The sequence below is a fragment of the Lagenorhynchus albirostris genome, chromosome 9 (genome assembly GCF_949774975.1).
Source record: "Lagenorhynchus albirostris chromosome 9, mLagAlb1.1, whole genome shotgun sequence".
Classification (NCBI taxonomy): Eukaryota; Metazoa; Chordata; class Mammalia; order Artiodactyla; family Delphinidae; genus Lagenorhynchus; species Lagenorhynchus albirostris.
Window position 1 is genome coordinate 55,793,959 of NC_083103.1, and position 20,953 is coordinate 55,814,911.

Below are 20,953 nucleotides of genomic sequence, written 5' to 3' on the forward strand. Positions count from 1 at the left end.
CTGCCTGCCTGGACTAGGTTTGAGGAACAGCTCTTAGGGGCGCAGGCTCCCCCAGGACCACGAGACCAGCACACCTTCCTCCCATCAGGAATATCTTCTGCTCTCATCTAATCCCTTCTCACCAAATCCACCTCTTCCAGGAAGTTCTATGATTCCTTCCTCTTCCCACCCAGCCCACCCTGAGCTCCCCTTCTTTGCCGCTGTGGAAAGTGGTATTTGTTGGAAGCACCTTCTTAGCACTTGAGACTTGGCCCACCGCCTCCCGCCCCTCCAGCCAGCTGAAATCTCTTGAGTTTGTAGACAAGATCACAGGCTGATCAGGCAAGGGGCACATTAGGGGCCTCAGTCGAGGCAGAAGGTGGGAGCTGGGGCTAGTCTTGCTGTCATGGAATCATGGCTAAGGCAGAAGGTGAGCTTGAGTCGCCCAGGGCTTGGTTCTTCCTACAACCAGACCTATGTCAGTTAAGTGTGGATGCCAGGGCATCTGCCTGGCCTACCTGCCCAGACCCAGACACCTCCCTGGAGGCCTGGACCTGACCCTTGGACACTGATGGGGTCCTGCTCCCAGTAGCCCTACGCCATCCAATTCTATATCGCCACACACTGTAGTGCCTGGAGCCCCTGGCTGCCTTGCCGTGCTTCTGCTAACAAACTAGCAACTCCCTGTCCCCAAGACTGAGCTTGAGCTTATGGTACCTCTTGATTCCAGAGACTGGGCCCCTGGCACCTCTCCCAGGGCAAAACCTGGAAGATTTCCGCTCTCCTTCACCAGACTTCTGAGTTCTAGCAAGCTTGCATGCTGAGGTTTCTGGAGTAGTGACACACAGCAGGTGCCCCTTGGTGTCACAGTCTGTTTTCTGAAGATTTCTAGACTCCCTGATTGGGTGGTAATGTTTATAAGCAAAGGGTCCTGTCTTACATCTTTAGGTCCGCTAAGGCCGCTTATATATGTGAATGAAAAATACTGCCTGCCATATCAGTAAACAAAGGATGTTGCAGTCATCAAGCCGTCACATTACAGCCGCCCGGAAAGTAAGCCCTGAGGGAACTTAGAAACAGGATGCCTGCCATCAAGCCATTAGCTACTGTAGCCACCCCCCAACCATGCACCCTGAGGAGACTCAGGATGAGAAAGCACAGGATACTGGCCCCAGATAGCTGAGGTACATATCAAAGGAATGATTTCAGTGAGCCCAGACTCTTGCATCTTCCCACACATAGAAAAGCGCTAAATTTCTTAACTTGCTACATCTAGTTTTCTTTAATTAACAGTAATCTTGTGATGTTCCGACTACCTGGTCTTTGTTGCAAAAACTCCTCTGTAGGCTTGTTCCCCACTTGCCCCTTTGGAGCAGTCCGTCAGAGTATCTGAGACGCTGTGTCCCAGGCTTAAGTCCTCAGTTTTGTCCGCTGAATAAAACATAACTCTCGGGACTTCCCTGGTGGCGCAGTCGTTAGGAATCCGCCTGCCAATGCTGGGGACGTGGGTTTGAGCCCTGGTCCGGGAGGATCCCACTTGCCGCGGAGCAGCTAAGCCCCGTGCTCCACAGCTGATGAGCCTGTGCTCTGGAGCCCGCGAGCCACAATTGCTGAGGCCCACGCATCTGGAGCTCGTGCTCTGCAGCGAGAGAAGCCACCGCAATGAGAAGCCTGCGCACCGCAACGCAGAGTAGCCCCCACTCACTGCAACTAGAGAAAGCCCACGTGCAGCAACGAAGACCCAATGCAGCCAAAAATAAAATTAAAAACAAAAACCATAACTCAATTTTTATGTTGTGCTTTTCAGTCAACATGTACATGAAATGCTCATTAAATGTTCGCTGATTGACTGCAGGTTTTTCTCTAGGCCTCCTCAAGAGTCTGACATGGCGTCCATTTGTTTAATCATCCATTATCTTTCCATCCATCCAACCACGCAGCTTATAATAAATATCTGTATCTGAAAGGATGATTCCATTTCCTCTGTTCCCATCTCACAGACTGGGGAAGAGACTTTTACCTTAAGAACTCAGTCCTAGGAGTGTAGAGTGGTTATATTTTGAAGGTAGGGGAAGGGATGACAAAGCCAGGGCCCAAATACTCTGCATACAATGTCAGGTAATGACTTCTTTTTTTTTTTTTTTTTAATATTTATTTATTTGGCTGCGCACAGTCTTAGTTTTGGCACGCAGGACTTTTTTTTTTTCCGGTACGCGGGCCTCTCACTGTTGCGGCCTCTCTGGTTGTGGAGCACACGCTCCGGACGCGCAGGCTCAGCGGCCATGGCTCACGGGCCCAGCCGCTCCGCGGCATATGGGATCTTCTCGGACCGGGGCACGAACCCGCGTCCCCTCCATCGGCAGGCGGACTCTCAACCACTGCGCCACCAGGGAAGGCCCGGCATGCAGGACTTTTGTTGCCATGTGATCTTCACTGCGGCATGCGGGATCTAGTTCCCCGACCAGGGATGGAACTCGGGCCCCCTGCATTGGGAGCGCAGTGTCTTAGCCACTGGACCACCAGGGAAGTCCCAGAGTGCTGACTTCTTAAAGGCAGAAGTGGGCTTGCAGATTACAGGGCAGGAGGAAAATGCTTCCATTCTTCCCCATGGGTTTAAGACTCTATTGCCCCTAAGAACTACTGTTAGTGTCTGTGAAACAGGAGGGAAGGAGGCAGGGCACAACCTTTAAAAGAATGGCACGGTCGTTGAGGATATGACAAAAACTGGTTAGAACCAACTAGGTCCAAGATGGCGGAAGATTCGACTCCCAGTAGACCTTGAGCCTCATAATATGCTCATTGTAATATATTAGCATATTGTAAACGACCCACCCACAGGCTCCATCACAGTTCCAAGGCTGACCATAAAAGGCCAAAGAGTGGGTGGTGGCCCAATTCCCGGAAATCTCTGTCCCTTCTCCAAAATATTGATAGTTGGAATAATCTGCCCACTCATTAGCCTATGAAATTATCCAGCCCATAAAAACTAACCACCCCATATTCTGAGGCCTCTCACCTTCTGAGATGGCCCACACTCTTGTCTGCGAAGTGTGTTTCTCCCATGGCCGCTCTCACTTTCCAAGACGCATGCCCTGGGGAAGCTCTCACCTTCTGAGACAGATTGCATTCTGTCTATGGAATGTGTATCTCTCTAAATAAATCCACTTCTTACCTATCACTTTGTCTCTCACTAAATTCTTTCGGAGAGGAGATATAAAGAACCTGAGCTTCATTAAATCCTGAGACCAGGTGTGTGAACTCAATTAAAAGACAGTGGGTTCAAGCCCCAGTCTTAGTTCGAGTCCTCGCTGGTGGGTTCAAGTCCCAATGTGAGTTGTGCGGTTTCACCTGCAAGGTGTGTGTGTCTCCACAAATACGCTTTGAATTCTGAAAGGATACAAAAATGTAACTGCAACTCCTACTGCACTGCGACCCTGAAAGAGGCCTGACCAGGGAATGGTGGCTAGAGCCTACCATGGAGCCATTCCAGACTGATGGAGTCAGACTTGAGAGATTAACGCTGGATGGCCTGATGCAGGCAGGGCTGGGCACTCCAGTAGCAGTGGAGCTTTCCAAGGCATGGAACGAGATTTCCAGCGTGGGGCTGAAGGGAGAAACGCCCACAGAAACGCCGGCATGAGAACTGGGAACAAGGGCAGGGTGGGTGCGACCACGAGGAACGCCCTGTAAGACGTTACACCCTTCTCCGCTGGATAGGGAGAAAAGGCCTAATAGTACTCACCGTAAAGTCTCCTTCCCGGCGCCCGGTAGTTTCCTCCACCGCCTCCAACGCATCCTGAAGAATCTCCCGTGCAACCTCGAGGGCGGGGTTACAGAACGTGGCGAGCGCGGAACGTAGGGGAGGAGACCTGCCTCGCTCCCGCCCCCTCCTCTCGCGAGACCCGCGCGCCTGCAGCACGCAGTCTTTCCAGGAGAGCCCGGGAGGGGGCGCAGCACCCGGTTTGGGAGGCGGCGCAGCACCCGGTTCGGGAGGCGAGGCGGCCTCCATTGAGAAGGGGATAGGCAACCATACCCCTTTTTCTCAAATACACCAGAGAGAGTGGACCCCTGCAGCAAAGACCAAGCTGAGCTTAGGGTGACCCACAGCTGGGTACCTGCTTTGGGCCCTGGGGACGCGCAGAGGATTAGATAGACACAGATCGGGTTGGGCTCGAGATGCTCACGCCCAAGTCAGTTCAGTCTTGAAAGTGCCTGGCTCGTGGCAGTGTGCGGTGAGTCCCTGTGGAGAGGGAAAGGGCTGCCGGAGGGCTTCGGAGAACACTTCCACCGGGCTTGAAGAAGCGCTGAGTGCAAAGGCCCACAAGGTGTGAAAGGTATCTTGGGGTGGGGACGTTCCCACGCGGCTGACTGTAGTGCAGAAGTGGGAGAGGGCGCAGCAGAGGATGACCGATACACTGGCTCTGCTGGCTGGAAATGGTAGGTATCCTTGACCAAGGGCATCTGAGGGGCCATGCTGAGTAGCTTATTCGCTCCGTTGTGTAAAAGACAGTGTCGTTGGCAATAGTTCTCAAAGCGTGAAGAGGCATCAGCATCACCTGGGAATATGTTAGAAATGCACATTATGGGGCCCCAACCCAGACCCACTGATTTCAGAAATTCCGGGGGCGGGGCCAGGATCTGTGGTTTGATAAACACTCCAGGTGAGTCTGGTACAGGCCAAAGTTTGAGAACCACTGGTGTAGTGGGAAGAGTACCAGACTTTGGAAGGGAGGTGGGTGGAGGGCTGGGGAGGGAGGTGTGAGGGGGAAAAGTTACACTGGGCCAAGTCCTGTTGTTCAGAGAGCAGCAGGCGACATTATACGCCTGCTCCTTTAAGGTGATCTGAGCAGTAACCAGGAAGGTATGATATGTACCATCGTACCCTCGTTATAGATAGAAGATTGAGGCTTAGAAGTTAAATTGTCTAAGATCACACAGTCAAGTGCTAGAGCCGTTTTGCACCCCCCAATTTTTTTTTTTTTTTTTTTTTTTTAACCACTGCAGGTGCCTCCGTCCCTGGCACTACAAAAGTATAACAGCTTGGGTAGTGGTGCCTGGACAGCCCATAGTTGCGCGGGTGGAAGGAATAGAGCCGAAGCTTGAAGCTCCTTCCCACAGGGCCTGGTGTTGGGGCCAGACCTGAGGCTAATGGGAAGCAATGAACCTTCTGTTCTCATTCCTGTCCTCAATTATTTGCATTTTCATAAGGTTTGCCGTTCACACGAGGGAGGTGGGCTTAGCAAATGTACTTTCCTAAGTGACCAGCTGTCATCCCTGGCTTCTAGACATGAGGTTAAATGTGAGATTATGTGAGAAAAGCAGGCTGAAAAATTACCTGTATGCTGTGACTACCTTAGATTTTTTTCAATTACCTTAGGTTAAGAAAACACAGAGCCAAAAACAAAAACAAAAAAACAAAAACAATGCTAAAGGAATTTTCTTCTTTTTTTTCCAAGTTGTATTATGTGGTTATAATAATTTGTATGATGAATATGCGTTATTTTTGAAAGCGCAACCAGTGTCACCCCATGTGGAATGCAGTGACGTGTGACATAGTGGACAATTCTGTGCCCAGTGGCAGAGCACAGGCTCTTTCCTTAGGGCAGTGTCGAGCTGTCCCACCCCTTGGAGTCTGTCCCTGAGGCCAGTAAGGACAGCAGCTGCAATGTGGCCCAGGGGAGCAGTGTGGCATAGCTGATGTCAGAGGTGCTTTGACATTCGTGAGGTTAAGCCCCAGGGTCTTTGTGTCCTTTGGAAATGCCTCTCCATGACAGCTGTCACCTGGAGGGCTTAAGAGGGACTTTGGGGCCAAGCACCAGAGCTTTGGAGATCCTCCTGAGAACAGGAGCTTCTAGTAGCGCAAACTCAAGAGGACCGGCTCAAGCAATCGCTACTCCAAACAAAGGCCACCAGACAGCTTTAAACACAAAATATTCTTTTATTTGTCAACGAAGGCTACACGGGATCACTTCTAGTTTTGTTTTTATGCCTTTTTTTTCTTTTCTAGAAGGTATCTACATCTGCATTTATTTACAGCCTTGTTGGTATTTACACAGTCAAGAATACAGTGTTAGAAACACAAAAGTGTTGAGAAAAAAACTTCTCAAAATTAGTTCCAGACTTCAGGAAAACTATTTCCACATGGTAAGGCCAGAGTCTCCAGTGTTGGTCGTCCAGAGGCAGCTTGGGAGAGTCCTTTTGCTGAAGCCATGGGTTCAGAAGTCTTCAAGAACAACAGGCAGGTTTAGAAAAGTGGGATTCTGGTGTTGGGTGAATCTAGGGCTACCAGGCACCAGCAAACATCTGTGACTCAGCTCCTGCCAGGATAGCTGAGCCTGCCCGAAAGTTGGTTCTCCGTTGGCAGTTTGCCCTCAGAATCAAACACATTTTCTTCGGGACCAGGAGGTCGCCCAGTATCATGCCTTTGGCATTCCAGAGGGGGTAAGAAACCCAACATCGGCCTGCTGTCTGGGGCGGTGACGTACACAAGGCTGGTTTCTGAGAATGGAAAGGTTGGAGAGGAGAAAGTTTCTATCACCTGAGCAATGAGTCTTTAAAAGGAGTTTGCTGTTATTTGAAGGTAAAATGATAGGGCCTTGAACTACAGAGTTCTTTCTTTAATGCCCTCCTGTCCAGTAAAATACAGACAAGTGTATAAACTACCTGGGAATTCTGAACCTTCAATAGAGGACTTTTAATCCCAATGAGGATCCCAAGGGAAAAAAGAGACTGGGTGCTCTCCAAGACCCCGCAGGAGGCAGGCCCCAGCTCAGGACCAGAAGCCACGGCCGGGGCTTAGTGGCTGCTGTGAGGAATGGAGGATAGATTCGACTTTAAGCACCAGGGGAACAAACCCCCAAACCCGAGACCCCGCTGAGGCCCGGCAGACTCCTTCCTCCTGGGCACTGAGCTCAGCCTCATGGTCCTCACCTCGTGGCAACTGCAAATACCAGGCTGCAGATGTGAAACTATTCTAAGATTTCACATGGAAATCTCATCTTTGCATCTTGGAAACCCCTGCCACCTATAAGGCGGTACTTAAAAGTCACAGCTAAAAAGGTCCTTTATTCTCTTTTTCTTGTTTTTAAACAAATCTGATTCCTTGTTACGTGCCTATAAAAACACTGCCCAGTTTTATTCCTCTTCCTTGCCTACATCACCTTCTGCTCCCAGCCCCACCTCATTCTTTAAAATCATGCCCTCTGGCCATTTTCAACCTCTGGTCAGTTTCTTAGCAATTGTTTCAAATCCTCCATTCCTAGGTAGAAATCAGGCACTAGTCTGTTCCTTGTGTGAATTCTCAGCCGACAGTTCTGAGAGACAAGCATCAGGGGTAATTGACCGTGGAGTTCCTTTCCCTTCCTCCCGTTGTCAGAGCTCTGCCCTCCAGTGACGTCTGCCTGGAGGGTGGATAAAAAGGAAATCTCATCCTATAAAAAGCAAAGTTGGGGAATGACTGAAGTCCTATTTAAGGTGATGACAGAGGGGCTGTGGATGAGGAGCTGATGGCAGCCGTGGAGGATACGGGAGAAGGCAGGAGCTCTTCCAAAATAAACCTTTTTCTAGGGTCAGAAGCTGACATCCTGCAGAATAATGAACCTGAGCCAGTGAGGGAGGGCTGGTAATTCTAATGCACACGTTCTGGTTGGTTAATGCCAAAAGGGCAGGTGCCGTCAAGGATGGGATTTGCTGCCTGGAGGCCACTAAGCAGGCACAGGGAACTCCGGCTCATGCCTTCAGACTCACTCTTGTGGTGCGATTGGCACTGCTGGTCTCAGCAGGAGGACAGACGGAGAGTGCAGGCAGTGAGTCACCTGCCAGCCCAAATGGAAACCAACTCAGAAGGGCCGAGGCCAGAAGCACCACCTCCAATAGCAACAGCACCAGTGCGAAACTGAGGTGCTTGATGCTGCCGGCCCCACACCCGAGGTCCTCTCTAAAGGCTGGGGATGCGTCATCTTCTCCCCATACAGAAGCTATGCCTCCTTGGTGGTATGTAGCCCAGAAAAGATATAACATCATTCGTTTAAAGGAAAGGAATGCTCAGTTATTCCCTGTGATTTTGATCTTTAAGAGTCCACACTATTACTGTGGTGGGGGTGAGGGGTGGAGAGTCAGAGGGCTGGGGAGGTGTGGGGAGATGGTTCATTCGGCCCTCATGCTGTCTCTGACCTCCAAGTAGACGTCCCCAGCAGGTCTTGACTGATGTCAGGAAGACAGCATGGAACTGATCGTCTAGGTCAACGGGCAGGGTCCCATTGCTCAAGGGCTCCTTGTATCAAGAGTACATTTGCGAGGCGTAAGTCTATTTTGGTTTAAAAACAAAAAAACACTTGCGTTCTTCAGGCCAAACGATTTTCCATCCCATCCAAGAACGATCCTGCCGGATGGGACCTGCCACCAGCTCCCGCCTTGCACAGTGGGCCCGGGAGCACTGCATCTGACTCAGCGGAGCTCTGGGAGGAGTGGGCAAATAGTCCAAGACACTGTAGCCGCAGTGTCACTTTTTTTGGAAACAGGAAGAGCACTTAGCGAAACACATCCTCTCATCCCCAGTGGGATGACGTAAGGCAAAACCTCCTCTCCCGAGAAGCTCTGAGTGCCTCCCTCTACCAGGCAGACCCCGGCCTCCGTGCTGCTCCGATTCTCATGCAGCAAGAGACCTTTTCGGTTTCATTAACTCATGGAATATTCTGAAGACTCTGTGAGTAAGGCTATAAAGGTGCCATGAGCTTGTCAGTCCAACGAGGTTTCCACGGGAAGGAGCTCGGACTCAATTCATTTTCCACACTCAATGTAAAATGTAACCCACAAAAGTCCCATTTTCTAAGAAGCCCAGCTTAAAAGGAAGCATTTGGCTTCCCCTCCTGGTCTCCCAGAGCCTCCTGTGAGAGGTAATGACAGTGGTAATTAGGCAGATAGAACAGGAGAAAGGAGCTCCTAGCGCTCCCCTACTCTCAGCGCTTCCCCCGGCCCACTGGCTGCTGCCTCTCCCTGGGCATGCCCTCCCGGTGTGGGATGTGCTCACTCCCGAAAGGACTTAAACTTCTGCCCAGTGACCACAGGCGTAGGTCTTCACAGGGACAACTGCAGCCCGGGCTTCTGGATCCACAGGCACCAGCCTCAGGAACCGCCCCCAATCCTGGTGGGGTAGTTTGACGCTGCCAGGCCACACCAAATGATCTCTTTCCTCCTTTCTCCTTAATCTTGCTTTAAAACCCCAGTTGGGCTCCTCTAGAGGCGAAGCTGTTTTAGAAGAACTTCACAGAAGGAATTTCCTGGAAGTCTATCCAGCTGCCTCCCAGCTCTGCAATTAGCCCAATACATGAGTGGCAGAGGAGCCTTCAGGAGCTCATTAGAAGGATGCTCGACTCATGCTTTCCTCTCTCTGGCTGACCTTTTTCTTAAGCCTCTTTCCACGATCAAAGGCCACCAAGCACCTCTCTCCACACTCCTATTTCTCAGTGGTGGCAGCTGAGCAATGGAGGGAAGATACTCAAAGTCATGGGGAGAGGGCTTCACCTAGGAAGGCAGGCTGGTACCCTTGCCACCACTGCCGTTCTTTTGCCGTGGGTGACCTTCCCTTCTGGACGTGGTGCCCACACTGAGGGCTTGCTGTGCGGTGCTGCTTCTCACGTCTGACTTTGGGAGAGAGAAAGAGATGAATAAGGAACATCATGCGAGGACCAACCAACCACAGATGCCCTGGATGCCTCCGCCTCTTGGGGAGGCTTGGGCTCTAAGCCCCAGGATGCTGTCACCAGACTGGGGAAAGGACCTGGGAGACACTTTCTCCATCCCAGCATGGAGGTGGCACTGACAACTACACAAGATTTGCAAAAGGGGTTGGGGGTTTCATTTCGCATCAAAATATAAAGCTTGGACAGGAGTTTGGGGCAGCTTGAAAAAGGTGCTGTGAGATCATGAAATCCCCCAGAGAAGATGGAACCATCCATGGTCCTCCGGAGGCATGGAACACAGTGAGTAAAAAAGCTACCACTTGTCTGTGGGAGCTTAGCCAAAGATCCTCAGGTCCTGCGGACCCTCCTTCCAGGCCCCCTTGGAAATTTGCTACCGGCCCATTACTCTCCGCCGCACCCTTCCCTCCTGCCCGACCCCCATGGAAGAGAAAGTTGCACATGGGACAAGTTAGCACAGACACTTGTGTCTCACATCACACTGGGTGCCTGGGGACAGACAAGGACACACCCCAGGAGATGCATCTCAGTGAGGAGAAATGTACCCCAAACAACAAGGAAAACTCCTCAAGGAAAAGGGAACAAAAGACAAAGTTTACATTGTGATCACACAATGGAAAAAAAATACCTTCTGTTCTTTGCAAAAAATGTGTGAAGGCCAAATTTGTGTTTTTCTTTTCTTAAAAAAAAAAAGGATGTTGCATGAATTACACTGCAACCAGTATCTTTTTTGTTCGCTTGCTTTCTGCACTTGTTAAAAAAAGGATTCTTTTTTTTTTTAAGTACAACACAGTCAGGTTTGCGGCCACAAAAGAGTAGCTGTCTTTGGCAAGAAGTCCCGGCCACGGTCCTCTCTGTCACCTTCGGCCCATCTCACTCTGTCTCATGAAGTGGATGTTGCTGGCGCTGTCTGACAGTTCCGGGTACTGCTCGACCGAGATCACGAAGAAGCCGTCGTAGCCTTGAACCCGCCCCGTGCTCAGCGCCTGCTGCTTCTCGCCCTCTGTCCAGGCCCGCAGGCCTTCCTCCCCTTCCCGAAGTCGCTGCTGCTCGCGGGCCCAGGCCTGGCGCACGGCTCTCTGCCGGGCCAGCTCCAGCACCCGTGCCTTCTCCTCATCCGGTGTTGTCCCATAGCGGGTGTTCAAGCACAGTGCCCCGTACTGGAGCTGGATGTCTGTGTACCGTCTAGTCCTGCCACTGAGCACCGTGTTGATCTGGGACACAGTGACGTTGACCCCGTTCTCCAGGGTTCGCCGCCCCCCGCTGAGGCCCAGGATGGCCAGGTCGCCTTCCGAAGGTCCTGCTTTCACGAAGTAGTGGGTGTCCACTCCGTCAATGGTGAAGTGCATGTTCTCTAGGTAGTGGGCGTTGTTCAAGATGGCAGCAACCCTCCGCCCGTCCTCATTGGCCACACTGATGATGTCTGTGGTCACTCGGCCATCCTTCAAGGCGAACTTGACCCCTTTGCCAAAGACTGAGCCACTGGATGCAAACTTCTTTGTCTCTGGGGCCTGCTGGCAGCTGGTGATTGTGGAGCTGTAGAGCTGATCGAAACGTTCCAGGGTGACGAAGGCCTTGAGCTGCTTCTGCACTTCACACTGTACCCCGAGAACAGACTGATGGTGGGGGGAGAGAGAGAGAGTGAGATCAATGGGGAAAAACTTCCAACGGCCTGGAGGATCAGCTTACATGACTAAAAGTCAAACCTATACAAATGTATTAACCTGTAGCATCTAGCTCTACTGCTGACCACTAGGACACCCAGCCCTCCTTCATCCATCTAGTCACCCTTCCTCCCATTCAGAAGCTGTTCAGGGAGCATCTGCTCTGTGCCCAGTCCCTTTCTCGGCACGGGAGATACAACAATGAATCAGACATCATCCCTGCCCTTGAAGAACTCCTCGTTGAGTGGGGAAAGACAGATGTGGCAACAAATAACTACAACCAAATGTGATGAGTGGTGGTCCAAGGGGAGCAATAGTAACAGCTATAGCCAACATGTCGTGGCCTTTGAGCTGAATAATTCACATTCATTATCTCGCCGGATCTTCACAATAACTTTATACAGTGGGGACTGTCATTGCTCTGGTTTTACACCTAAGGAAACGAAGGCTCAAAGAGGTTGTAACTGGCCCACAGTCATACAGACTAGTAAGTATTCAAACCAACATGCAAACCCTGGTCTGTCTGATCCTAGAGGCTCAGTTCAAGGGCTGCTGGAGTCGGGAGGGGCAATCACGGCTCAGGGTGTCTCAGCCTGGAGGCGGAGAAGCAAGGTGGAGGAGATGGGGTTCAAGGACAGGCTCACGCTGGAGTCGGGACTTGGAGGATGAGGGGATGATGTTAGATGCAGGAATGGCGAGGAATGCACTCTTGACAAGAAGGCTTAGTAGGATGAAAAGTAGTGACTTACATAAACCCTCTTAGCCTGCTGTGTTGCTCTCTGTCATGTGTAGAAATGATTTTCAAGGAGGGCCTCTGTCCCCACAGTGCTTCCTGGGGGCTCCTCAAGTGCCCCCGCTCTTGGCTGCTTTGGGGGACAGGTTGGAAGCCACGTTCGGGCAGGCCCCAGGGCCTTATCAGCAACTTAGAGAAATGGCTTTAGGAAAAGGCCCGTCGGTTTCTCACTGAAATTCAGTCCTCTTTATAATTAATAGGACCCTGTCTGTGAACAATTATTTCCTAGAGTTTCACGGAAGCTGGAGCGCTCAACAACAAAGATCTCCAGTGCTTGCCAAGGGCAGAAATCAATAATTCATTGACAGGCAAGGCTGGCAAACCGTCAGAGACTGTGGCTCTGGGAGGGGGTGGAGAAGGGAGTCTGGAGGTAGGGGGTGCAGCTGAGTGGCTGGAAGCGGCCCTGGGAAAACAGTCAGCACTGTGGGCAGCTGGGCAGTACCTGGAGGGATGGATGGCGGGGATTGGAGAGGGGCAGGGGGTGGGGCTAGGGCTGCAGAGAGAGGATGGGCTTCGTGACCAGACAGACTTGGGTTCTGATCGCCTTTCCAGCTCACCTTGGACAAGTTTCTCTCAACTCTGGTCTTATCTGTAAAATGGGGAAAAAGGCCGAACTCACGGGGTTGTTTACTTCTTTCAACCATTTGTTCATTCAACAAAAGTTTTCCATGCACCTACTGTGTGCGAGGTGGTATGCTGGGTACCAAATAAGACCCGGTACTTGCCCTCTTGGGGCTTAGGGTCTAGTGGAGATACAGGGAAGAAAACAGGAATGAAAATACAGCGCTGTGAGTGCTTAGCAAGAGGAAGCTATAGGTGCCACTGGAGCACAGAGGTGCAGAATCACATCCTCCAGAGGTCAGGGGAAGAAAACAGCTAGGCTGAGGCCTGATGGAATCCGACTGGAGTAAGAGATACGGATGTGTAAGTTTCTGATCGCCAGCAGTATGCCATCTGGCAACTCGGATTTCCTCCTCAGTCTCTTGTCCCCCTGGTCAGGGATCCCCTGGAAGGCCTGGTCTCTGCCTGATTCCTTCCTGCATTCACTGGGCTCCCGGGGCCTGGGGCCTGGAAGAGCCAGCTCCCAGCACAGATCTTATGAAAGAGGGGGGCAGTGGGAAGAAATGAGCAAATGGATGTCTGAAGTGAGAGGGTGAAATGAAACTGTTTTTAAGGATCTTTATAGCCATAAAATTCTATGAGTCTTTGAAATTGGGTCATAAATGGAAGACAGGGGAAAGTAACATTTTTTTGAGCACCTACAGACAGATCTGGGTTTGAATCCTGCTCTACTTCATCCTTGCTGTGTGGCATTCGAAAGCCTCAGGCATGAAATCTGTAAAATGAGAACAACGATACCAACGGATATTTGTGTGTTAATTTATGTAGAACAGGCCAGGTGCACTGAGGTGCTCAGAAAATGTCACATTTGTATTTCGAACACACCTTCCCTCTTTGTACTTTTGTACTGGGTTGGGACAAAGGCTCATTTTTTTGTGTGGAACTCCAAACTCAGCGTAAGGTACAAAACTCCTTAATTTGGCTTGTGAGGGCCTACGTGCCGTTACAGCTGGGTCCACAGTGACCTGCCAGTGGCAGGGTTACTAAGTATTTGGTTTCTATCATTGGCCTAGGCTTTCCTGAAAAGCTGGTGGGACCCATTCCCGTAACGTCTGGATGGCTTGAGGGGTGGGCAGTCATGTGTGTGAATTACCTTGCTGTTGTCCCACTCCTGAGTTTTCATCTGTGTGTGGATGAGCTCGTAGGATGGTTCCGTGGCGTCCGTGTCTGGCTTGGGATAGCCGGGAATCACATTGTGAAGCTGGAATCCGAAGGTGAGGAGCCAGCTGTTGACATCTGGGTGGGACAGAAGCAGAAACAGCCCCATGGAGTCAGTGGACCAAAGAGTAACACATCCCAAGAAAGCAGCCTACAGTTAGGCTGCAGGGGGGCGGGGTGAGGACACGGAGAGCTGCCGGGGGGAGAGTCAACAAGCATGGTGGAAACTGTCTCACGGTATGAAAGCTGAACATGCTCTTGGGACCTAGTGTCCCCTCCTAGGGATGTATCTGAGCGAGATGTCACTGAAGTAGAACCTAGGTTTCCAGACTCCTCTGACTACTGTCCCCCTGCCCCGAGGACCTTCAGCTTCGTAGCCAGGGGCAGCTGTTGGTGGATGGACACTCCTCCACATCCAGCCGCAACACCAACAGGAGACACAGAGGACAACCAACCCCAAAGGAAAGATTTTTTTTTTTTTTTGCGGTACGCGGGCCTCTCACTGCTGTGCCCTCTCCTGTTGTGGAGCACAGGCTCCAGACACGCAGGCTCAGCAGCCATGGCTCACGGGCCCAGCCGCTCCGCGGCATGTGGGATCTTCCCAGACCAGGGCACAAACCCATGTCCCCTGCATTGGCAGGCGGACTCTCAACCACTGAGCCACCAGGGAAGCCCCAAAGGAAAGGTTTTAATGAATGACTTCCAAAGAGAAAATTCACTGAAGAAGCAAACTCTCCCTCCTTTCTCCTTTTTGAAGAGATCAGAGCCGCAGGGCTAAAGTGCATTGGGCATGGAGGTGGCCTGACCAAAGATCAAAGAGTTTTTTTCCCCTTGATCCTGCCTTTATTTACTCTGGGAGCCTAAGAAAGTCACTTAAGCTCCCTGTGCCTTCATTTTCCAGTCTTTATATTGGGCTTGAGGCTCTAGCCCCATAGGCATTGGATTTTCTGGTTTTTATAATATTCCTGGGGGGTTACTAATTATAAAATACTAGGTATAGGGAAAGGTGGGATGTTGTCATGAGCAACCGGCTCATTGAAGAGTGGAATCAGGAAGCCAAGACTTCAGGAAAAGAAAGAGGGTGGAAAGTGTGTCATCAGTTACTTGGCCCTCTGTTGCTGAGTGTCTTTTACGTGCCCAGCTCTGGTGTCACAGATCCTCAGCTTGCACACGCAGGACCCTGAAGGGGAGCTGAGACATGGACACGGATAACCTTGACACAGGAAAAACACCTAGAGGAGGGCAGAAGTCTTTCAGTTCCACAGACTGACAAGTCTTCATGAAGATGGTTACCTTGAAGCCAGGCAGTGAAAGCTGTGTAAATTTTGTCAGGCTTCGATGGAGCTGAATGCAAAGGCCATTGTATAAGGCAAGGCCTGGAGAAGGGAGGTGAGTATTGGGAGCGTTCGGGTAACCAGACAGCAGTTCAGCAAGGCAGAGAGTGAACCAGAAAGGAGAATGGCGGCTGGAGAAGGAAGAGCCTGGGATGGCAGGTGCGAGGTGATTTGGGGTCTACAGGAGACAGACAGACAGCCTGTGTCCCAGCATGGCTCAGCCTTCCTTGCGAAGGGGCAGCTGAAGATGCCAAAGCAGTTGTTGACTAGAGACTCAAATCCAAAGTCAGGAGAAGGTAGGATTTGGAATTAAGTGTCTGAGCCAGCAACTCTGGGTGGTGGGCATTCAGGCCTGCTTTGGGCTTTTTCCAAAGCAGACAGATCCCTGGTCAGGGAGGTTCTTAGGGCCCAGGCATTGGTGGAATTGAGTTCATCCCAGTGATGGGAGTGCCATTCGGGGGTCATCAACTTCATCCCACATTGCCTTTCCATTCAAGAACCTCAAGTTTGCCTTTTTCTTTTTTTTTTTTGGTTTTTGTTTCTTCGATGTTCCAGAGCCCCTCTCTTGGGTGTGAAGGCTGGAGGTTCTGACGTGGAGGAGTGGTAGAAAAGGAAGCTTAGAAACCCAGATTCTACTTCTAGAGAGATCATATAAGGGAAAGAACATGGTGAGGCAAGACAAAACCCAGGTCCAAACTCTGGCTCCCAACTTGCAAACTGTGTGATCTTAGACAGTTTGCTTAACCTCTCTGAGGTTCGGTTTCCTTGTCTGCAAATTCATGGGAGAAATGGTTTTCACCAAGTCATGGAGAAGAATACTAATAGTGTTACCACTTTGGGGCAGCCAACATAGAGCAGGAACTGTTCTGTTTTGTTACATAAATGATTGGATTTAATGTATTTTAAAGTGTCCAGCTTGGTTCCTGGCTCATAGAAGGTTGCCTGTGTTTCCTCAAACCCAAGCATCCATGTGCCTGGAACTCCATTTCCTCTTTTGTAGCGTGAGGTGCTTGGACCAGTTTTCTCCAAAGTCCCTTTCCTCACTGAGTTTCTAAGTATCTCTGATTCTCTGAATCTTGGTAGATGGTTCTTTGGGAAATTAAAACAAACAGAATGGGGGGGGGGGAACAACCCTACAAAGCCATTTTGCCTGAGGCTGAGAACTTGCATCTGAATTTGTAGTTGCAAAGGAAAGCTTCTATCAGGAATACTGCAAATTCCCAGGAAGCCAGGGGGCTGAAAAGAGGCCTGGGCCTTAATTACAAGTGACGGAAGGTGGGAAACTTTCTCATTATGCCTTTAGGAAAAATGCTGAAGATTGATTTATTCACTGCTCTTTCTACTGTGCTTTTCTGAAGAGTTGGGAATTTTACTCTTCTTTCCTATGACATCAGAGGTAGACATTTCCCTCAACTTAGAAAGCTCTTTACTCATCCGTTCGTCCCAGACTTCAGTGTGGCTGCCTGGGACAGTGATGAAAAATAATAATCCTTTCACATGTACACAGCTTTGCACTTTACAGAGGGAATTCAGATCTCTAAGAATGAGGATTTTGGAGTCAGACACAGCAGAGTTCTAACCCCAGCCTTGCCACCTCTTCCTGGGAGGGTTACTTTACCTCTCTGACCCTCACCTTCCGCCTTTGTAAATGGGGTCAGTGGTCCCCATCACACAGGCTACAAGTGAGGGTTAAGTATATGATGGATCAGTGGTGGACGTTTTTAAGTTGCCTTCCTAGTGTCCCATTCTGCCTTCTCTCTCTTTCTTTTTGGGGTATCCATGTATTTTTAGGGACACTGACTCCACCTAAGGGCTTAGCATTGAAGCATGTGACCTAAGCTAAGCCAATCAGTGCATTCTATCTCCCCAGCCATGCTGGTTGGTTCAGGGGCTGTCATGTGACATAAGCCTCTCCAGTATTATAGGCTTAAGACCCTATCCTGTTTTTGGACAAAAAGATGAGAGGCCTTTTTATCGTTGTCGTTGCTGGATGTGAATGAGGCTGCATGTAGCCCACGTGGAAGCTGAACGGTCACGTTTAGTGAGGATTAGTAGTATCTTGGCTTTTAGTAGTAAAACGGTTTTTTCTTCAGCTACAGTAACCTGCCAAGGCATCTCACAGGAAGTTCATTGGAAGATGAGGCACGGGGCGTGCTTAATGCAGACAGATAGAAGGGAAATGTCCTCTCAGTCATTTCAGTTTTTCTAGGGCTGGCAGCAAGCCGAGTAGGGTGAACGCTGTGAAACCTTGTTGAGATCTTCCTGTGCGTCCATAGGCCCCAAGGATGTTTTCATCGCACCTGCTCACCACTGCGTCCTCTCTTCCTTCCCACTCTTGGGACTCCTGCTCTCGGCATGACCACCTGGAATTCTTCCCTGAAAGAAGACTCCTCTAATTCTGTCAGCAGAAACAGCTCCAGACTGGGCCACCCCAGTTTGGGGGCCAGAAAGCCACCACGTCCCTAAGGGGCACTCATGTGGGGCTGTACACATTGCCCTCTCCATACTTTTGTACGTGCGGTCCCCTCTATCTGGATCGCCTTTTTCCCCATTACCTGGCGAACGTCCACTCGTGAGCGGACCTCACGCACCAGCTGCTCCCTGGGTACAACCAGCTGTGCCTCCTGTGTTTCACTGGCTGTCGGCGCAAGCCTCCGCCGTGGGCCCCTCACACTGGACAGCAGTTGTCTGTCTGGCCTCTTGCGAGGTGAACTCCTGGAGGGCGGGGATCATCTTTCTATCCCCTGTGCCTAAAACAGTGGCTGCACAGAGGGGGCCCTTTCTGAATGAAGGAAACTGCCTTAAGCTAGCGGCAGGAGGATCATGTCACAGGACAAAAGACGGGGAGACGACCACGTTTGCAAGGGGTCGTGCCCAACTTTTGTCCACCACGAACTCTGTTCTATAAAAGGTGCTGGTTTTATCCAGACCTGAATCTCCAGAGCTGCTCTGACTCCTGAGGTCTTCTGTGACTGTCCTGGCCGCGGCTGCTTGCTGGAAGGAGGCTGTTAGAGGCATTTCTGGCATGCGTGACCTATGGGGCATTTTATACTCAAGTTGGTTTCACGGTAGTGGAGACCAAAGCCCACTTTTTTTTTTTTTCAAAGCCCACTTTTAAAATCAGACGGTAAGGGAAAGAGAACCAACATGAACCAGGCACTGTGCTAGGCAGGTTATAAAATGTATCTCATTTCACCCCTGCGACCATCCTATCAGGTAAGTTTTTTTTTTTTTCCTATTTGTCCATCTGTTCTTTGCTCCTTTTTCTCCCTCTTTTCCTACCCTCTTTGGATGATGAATTTAGGCTTCATTTTATCTCCACTATTGACCGATAAGCTGTGCCTCTGCTTTATCTTTTAGTAGTTGCTCTAGGATTTACAATATGCATATTTAACTTACCAGAGTCAGGGTAGATATTCTAACTTCAATTCATAGATCAGGAAACTGGGATTCAGGGGAAGTTAAATAAATTTTGTGACTGTCATAGCTTAGAAATGATGGATCTTTCACCTAGTTCTGTCTGTTGCCAAAGTCTGAATTTTCCATGACCTCATCCCAAATAAGAGAACTGAATTCTCCTTTTCTTTCTTTCTTTCTTTTTTTTTTTGTCATACCTTCATTCAACTTATCAGGGACTCATAACCAGCCTGATCTCTGGGTCAGAAACTCTCAAAGTACATTCCAGGGGATGCATCCAGTGAAATATTAGGGTTTCGTGGTCAAATAAGTTGGAAAAATAGTGGGTGAATATATGAAACAGTTCTCTTTACTACAGGACTTCTCAGAGCCTTTCATAAACTGAAATGTATCGTGAAAGTTTAAGAACGGTAGTTGCCCTGTCAAATTGATTTGATGCCAAAACCAGTTTTTCCAAAGCATTTTCTCTGAACTGGTGTTTCTTCAAAAATACTTTGGAAAATGCTGCTCTAAAAGGAAGTCAATATCTCCCATGACCCCATACCAGCTTTCTCAAGGAAGGCTGTCTTTTCAGATGACCAGAGCGATAGTGGTTCCTGCCCTCTGAATAAGCCCCGATCCTCACCTGTCATGAAGCACTTGACGTCCTGAGAGTTACTGACCGGGTTGTTGTTTTTAAACATATAGAGATTAAAAGGCATGATATTGCTGCTACTAAGCTGCTTCCACAGCTCGTGGTCTGGGCTAGTCCAGCGACCAGCCAGCACGTCGTAATCTCGCCGGCCCATGTGGACAAGCTTGGTGAGCGGGTCATAGAGGCCACCGTGGTAGCCAATGATGATCTGGAAGTTGGGGTTGGTGTCCATGTAGATCTCCCCGTAGGCCGTGTACAGGATCTGCTTGATCATTAAGCCCGTTCCACTGAAGACGGCAAGAGGGGTCCCGATGTTGTCACAGGCTATGTAGAACTCATCTCCGCCGCTCAGCTCCATGGCAAAGAGGTGTCCTTGCAGGTCGTAGTAGAGGGATGTGATCTCAGAGCTGGAGTGGTTGTACAGGTGGGTGACCTTGGTGGGACTGGTCAGGTCTGCGTAGAAGAACTGCAGGTGGTGGCTCTGGCTGCTCTTGCTGGACACCCGCCGCCCCAGGCCATCGTAACGGTACCTGACGCTCCAGCCACCACCCCGGTTGTAGGCCTTGATGAGCAGGCCCGCTGAGTTGTACTCAAAGACATCACTGCCCCTCTGCCTCAGGAAACCGTCCTCGTCCATCTTGTATTGCACGTCACCCAGCCTGGTGATGCGGTCACGGAGGTCATACCGTAGTGGGGTGAGCCGTGCACTGTTCCCCGGGCTCAGTAAGTGCAGGTTCCCATTGAGGTCATAGCTATATCGCCAGAGTGGTTTGTCATTGATGGAGACCGTCTGCAGCTGGCCGTCGGCGTCGTACTCATAGGAGTAGCGGGTGGTGTTGGCATAGGGTCCCACCTTCAGCTCCTTCTTAACGACTCGCCCCATATTATCATACTGGACGGTCATCCAGTACATGAGCGAGCGGAAGATCTCGTATTGCACTTCCTTCATCCGGCCGTATGCGTCAAAGTGCTTGGTGTGGGTCATGACCGCCGTGGTGATGATCTGGTTAATGTCATAGTAGATGACACCAAATTTCCCAAACTGCTCCGTCCTGCCCGACACGTCGTCATAGCGATAGAGGTCGATGGGCAGCGGGGTCTCATTGATCACGGCCTGCATGCTGGTCACCCGGAAGCTGTTGTCATAGTTGTAGTCAAAGCGGGCGTTGACCATGCCTTCCTCGGTGAAGCGAAAAATCTGGCGGTCGATCAGGGGCCCGATTTGACGGTAGCGGATGGTGCAGGTGAAGCCCTCGTTCTGTAGGTTGATGGTCTTCAGCATGCCGGCGGTCTCGTCGTAGGTGAAGCTCACCTTGGTGGTGTCGTATAGCATCTCGGCTAGCTTGGACAGCTTGCCATACTTGTATATCACCCTGCGGCCGGTGCCCAGGTAGAAGGTGTGGAGGAGGTGCCCGTCCTCAGTGAAGTCCTGGATGACTGAGGCGTTGCCCTCGGGGGGCTGGTAGATGTTCCTGTAGTAACCCACTGAGCGGATGGTCTCCAGCGTCTGCCGGGCTACGTTGGGCATGGTCACAGAAGAGAGGCGGTCGTTCTTGTCAAACTCAAAGATGTACTGCCTCTGGCTGTGGAGAAGTAGCACCATGGACTGCAGGGGAAGGAAAACCGAGAGATGAGAAGAGCATGCTGGGAAGGAA

At 50.6% G+C, this 20,953-nt stretch overlaps 1 protein-coding gene across 1 annotated transcript in view; it reads right to left on the reverse strand.

Moving 5' to 3' along the window:
- Window positions 1-5,897: 5,897 nt before the first annotated feature.
- Window positions 5,898-20,953, reverse strand: part of TENM4 (teneurin transmembrane protein 4) — a 385,973-nt gene continuing 370,917 nt past the window's right edge. Inside the window, exons 26-28 of the mRNA XM_060160128.1 lie at window positions 19,290-20,904; window positions 13,849-13,991; window positions 5,898-11,293 (exon numbers count right to left, since the gene is read on the reverse strand). Of these exons, the coding sequence (XP_060016111.1) occupies window positions 10,535-11,293; window positions 13,849-13,991; window positions 19,290-20,904 (2,517 nt within the window). The 3' untranslated portion in view covers window positions 5,898-10,534. The remainder of the gene's footprint in view (window positions 11,294-13,848; window positions 13,992-19,289; window positions 20,905-20,953) is intronic.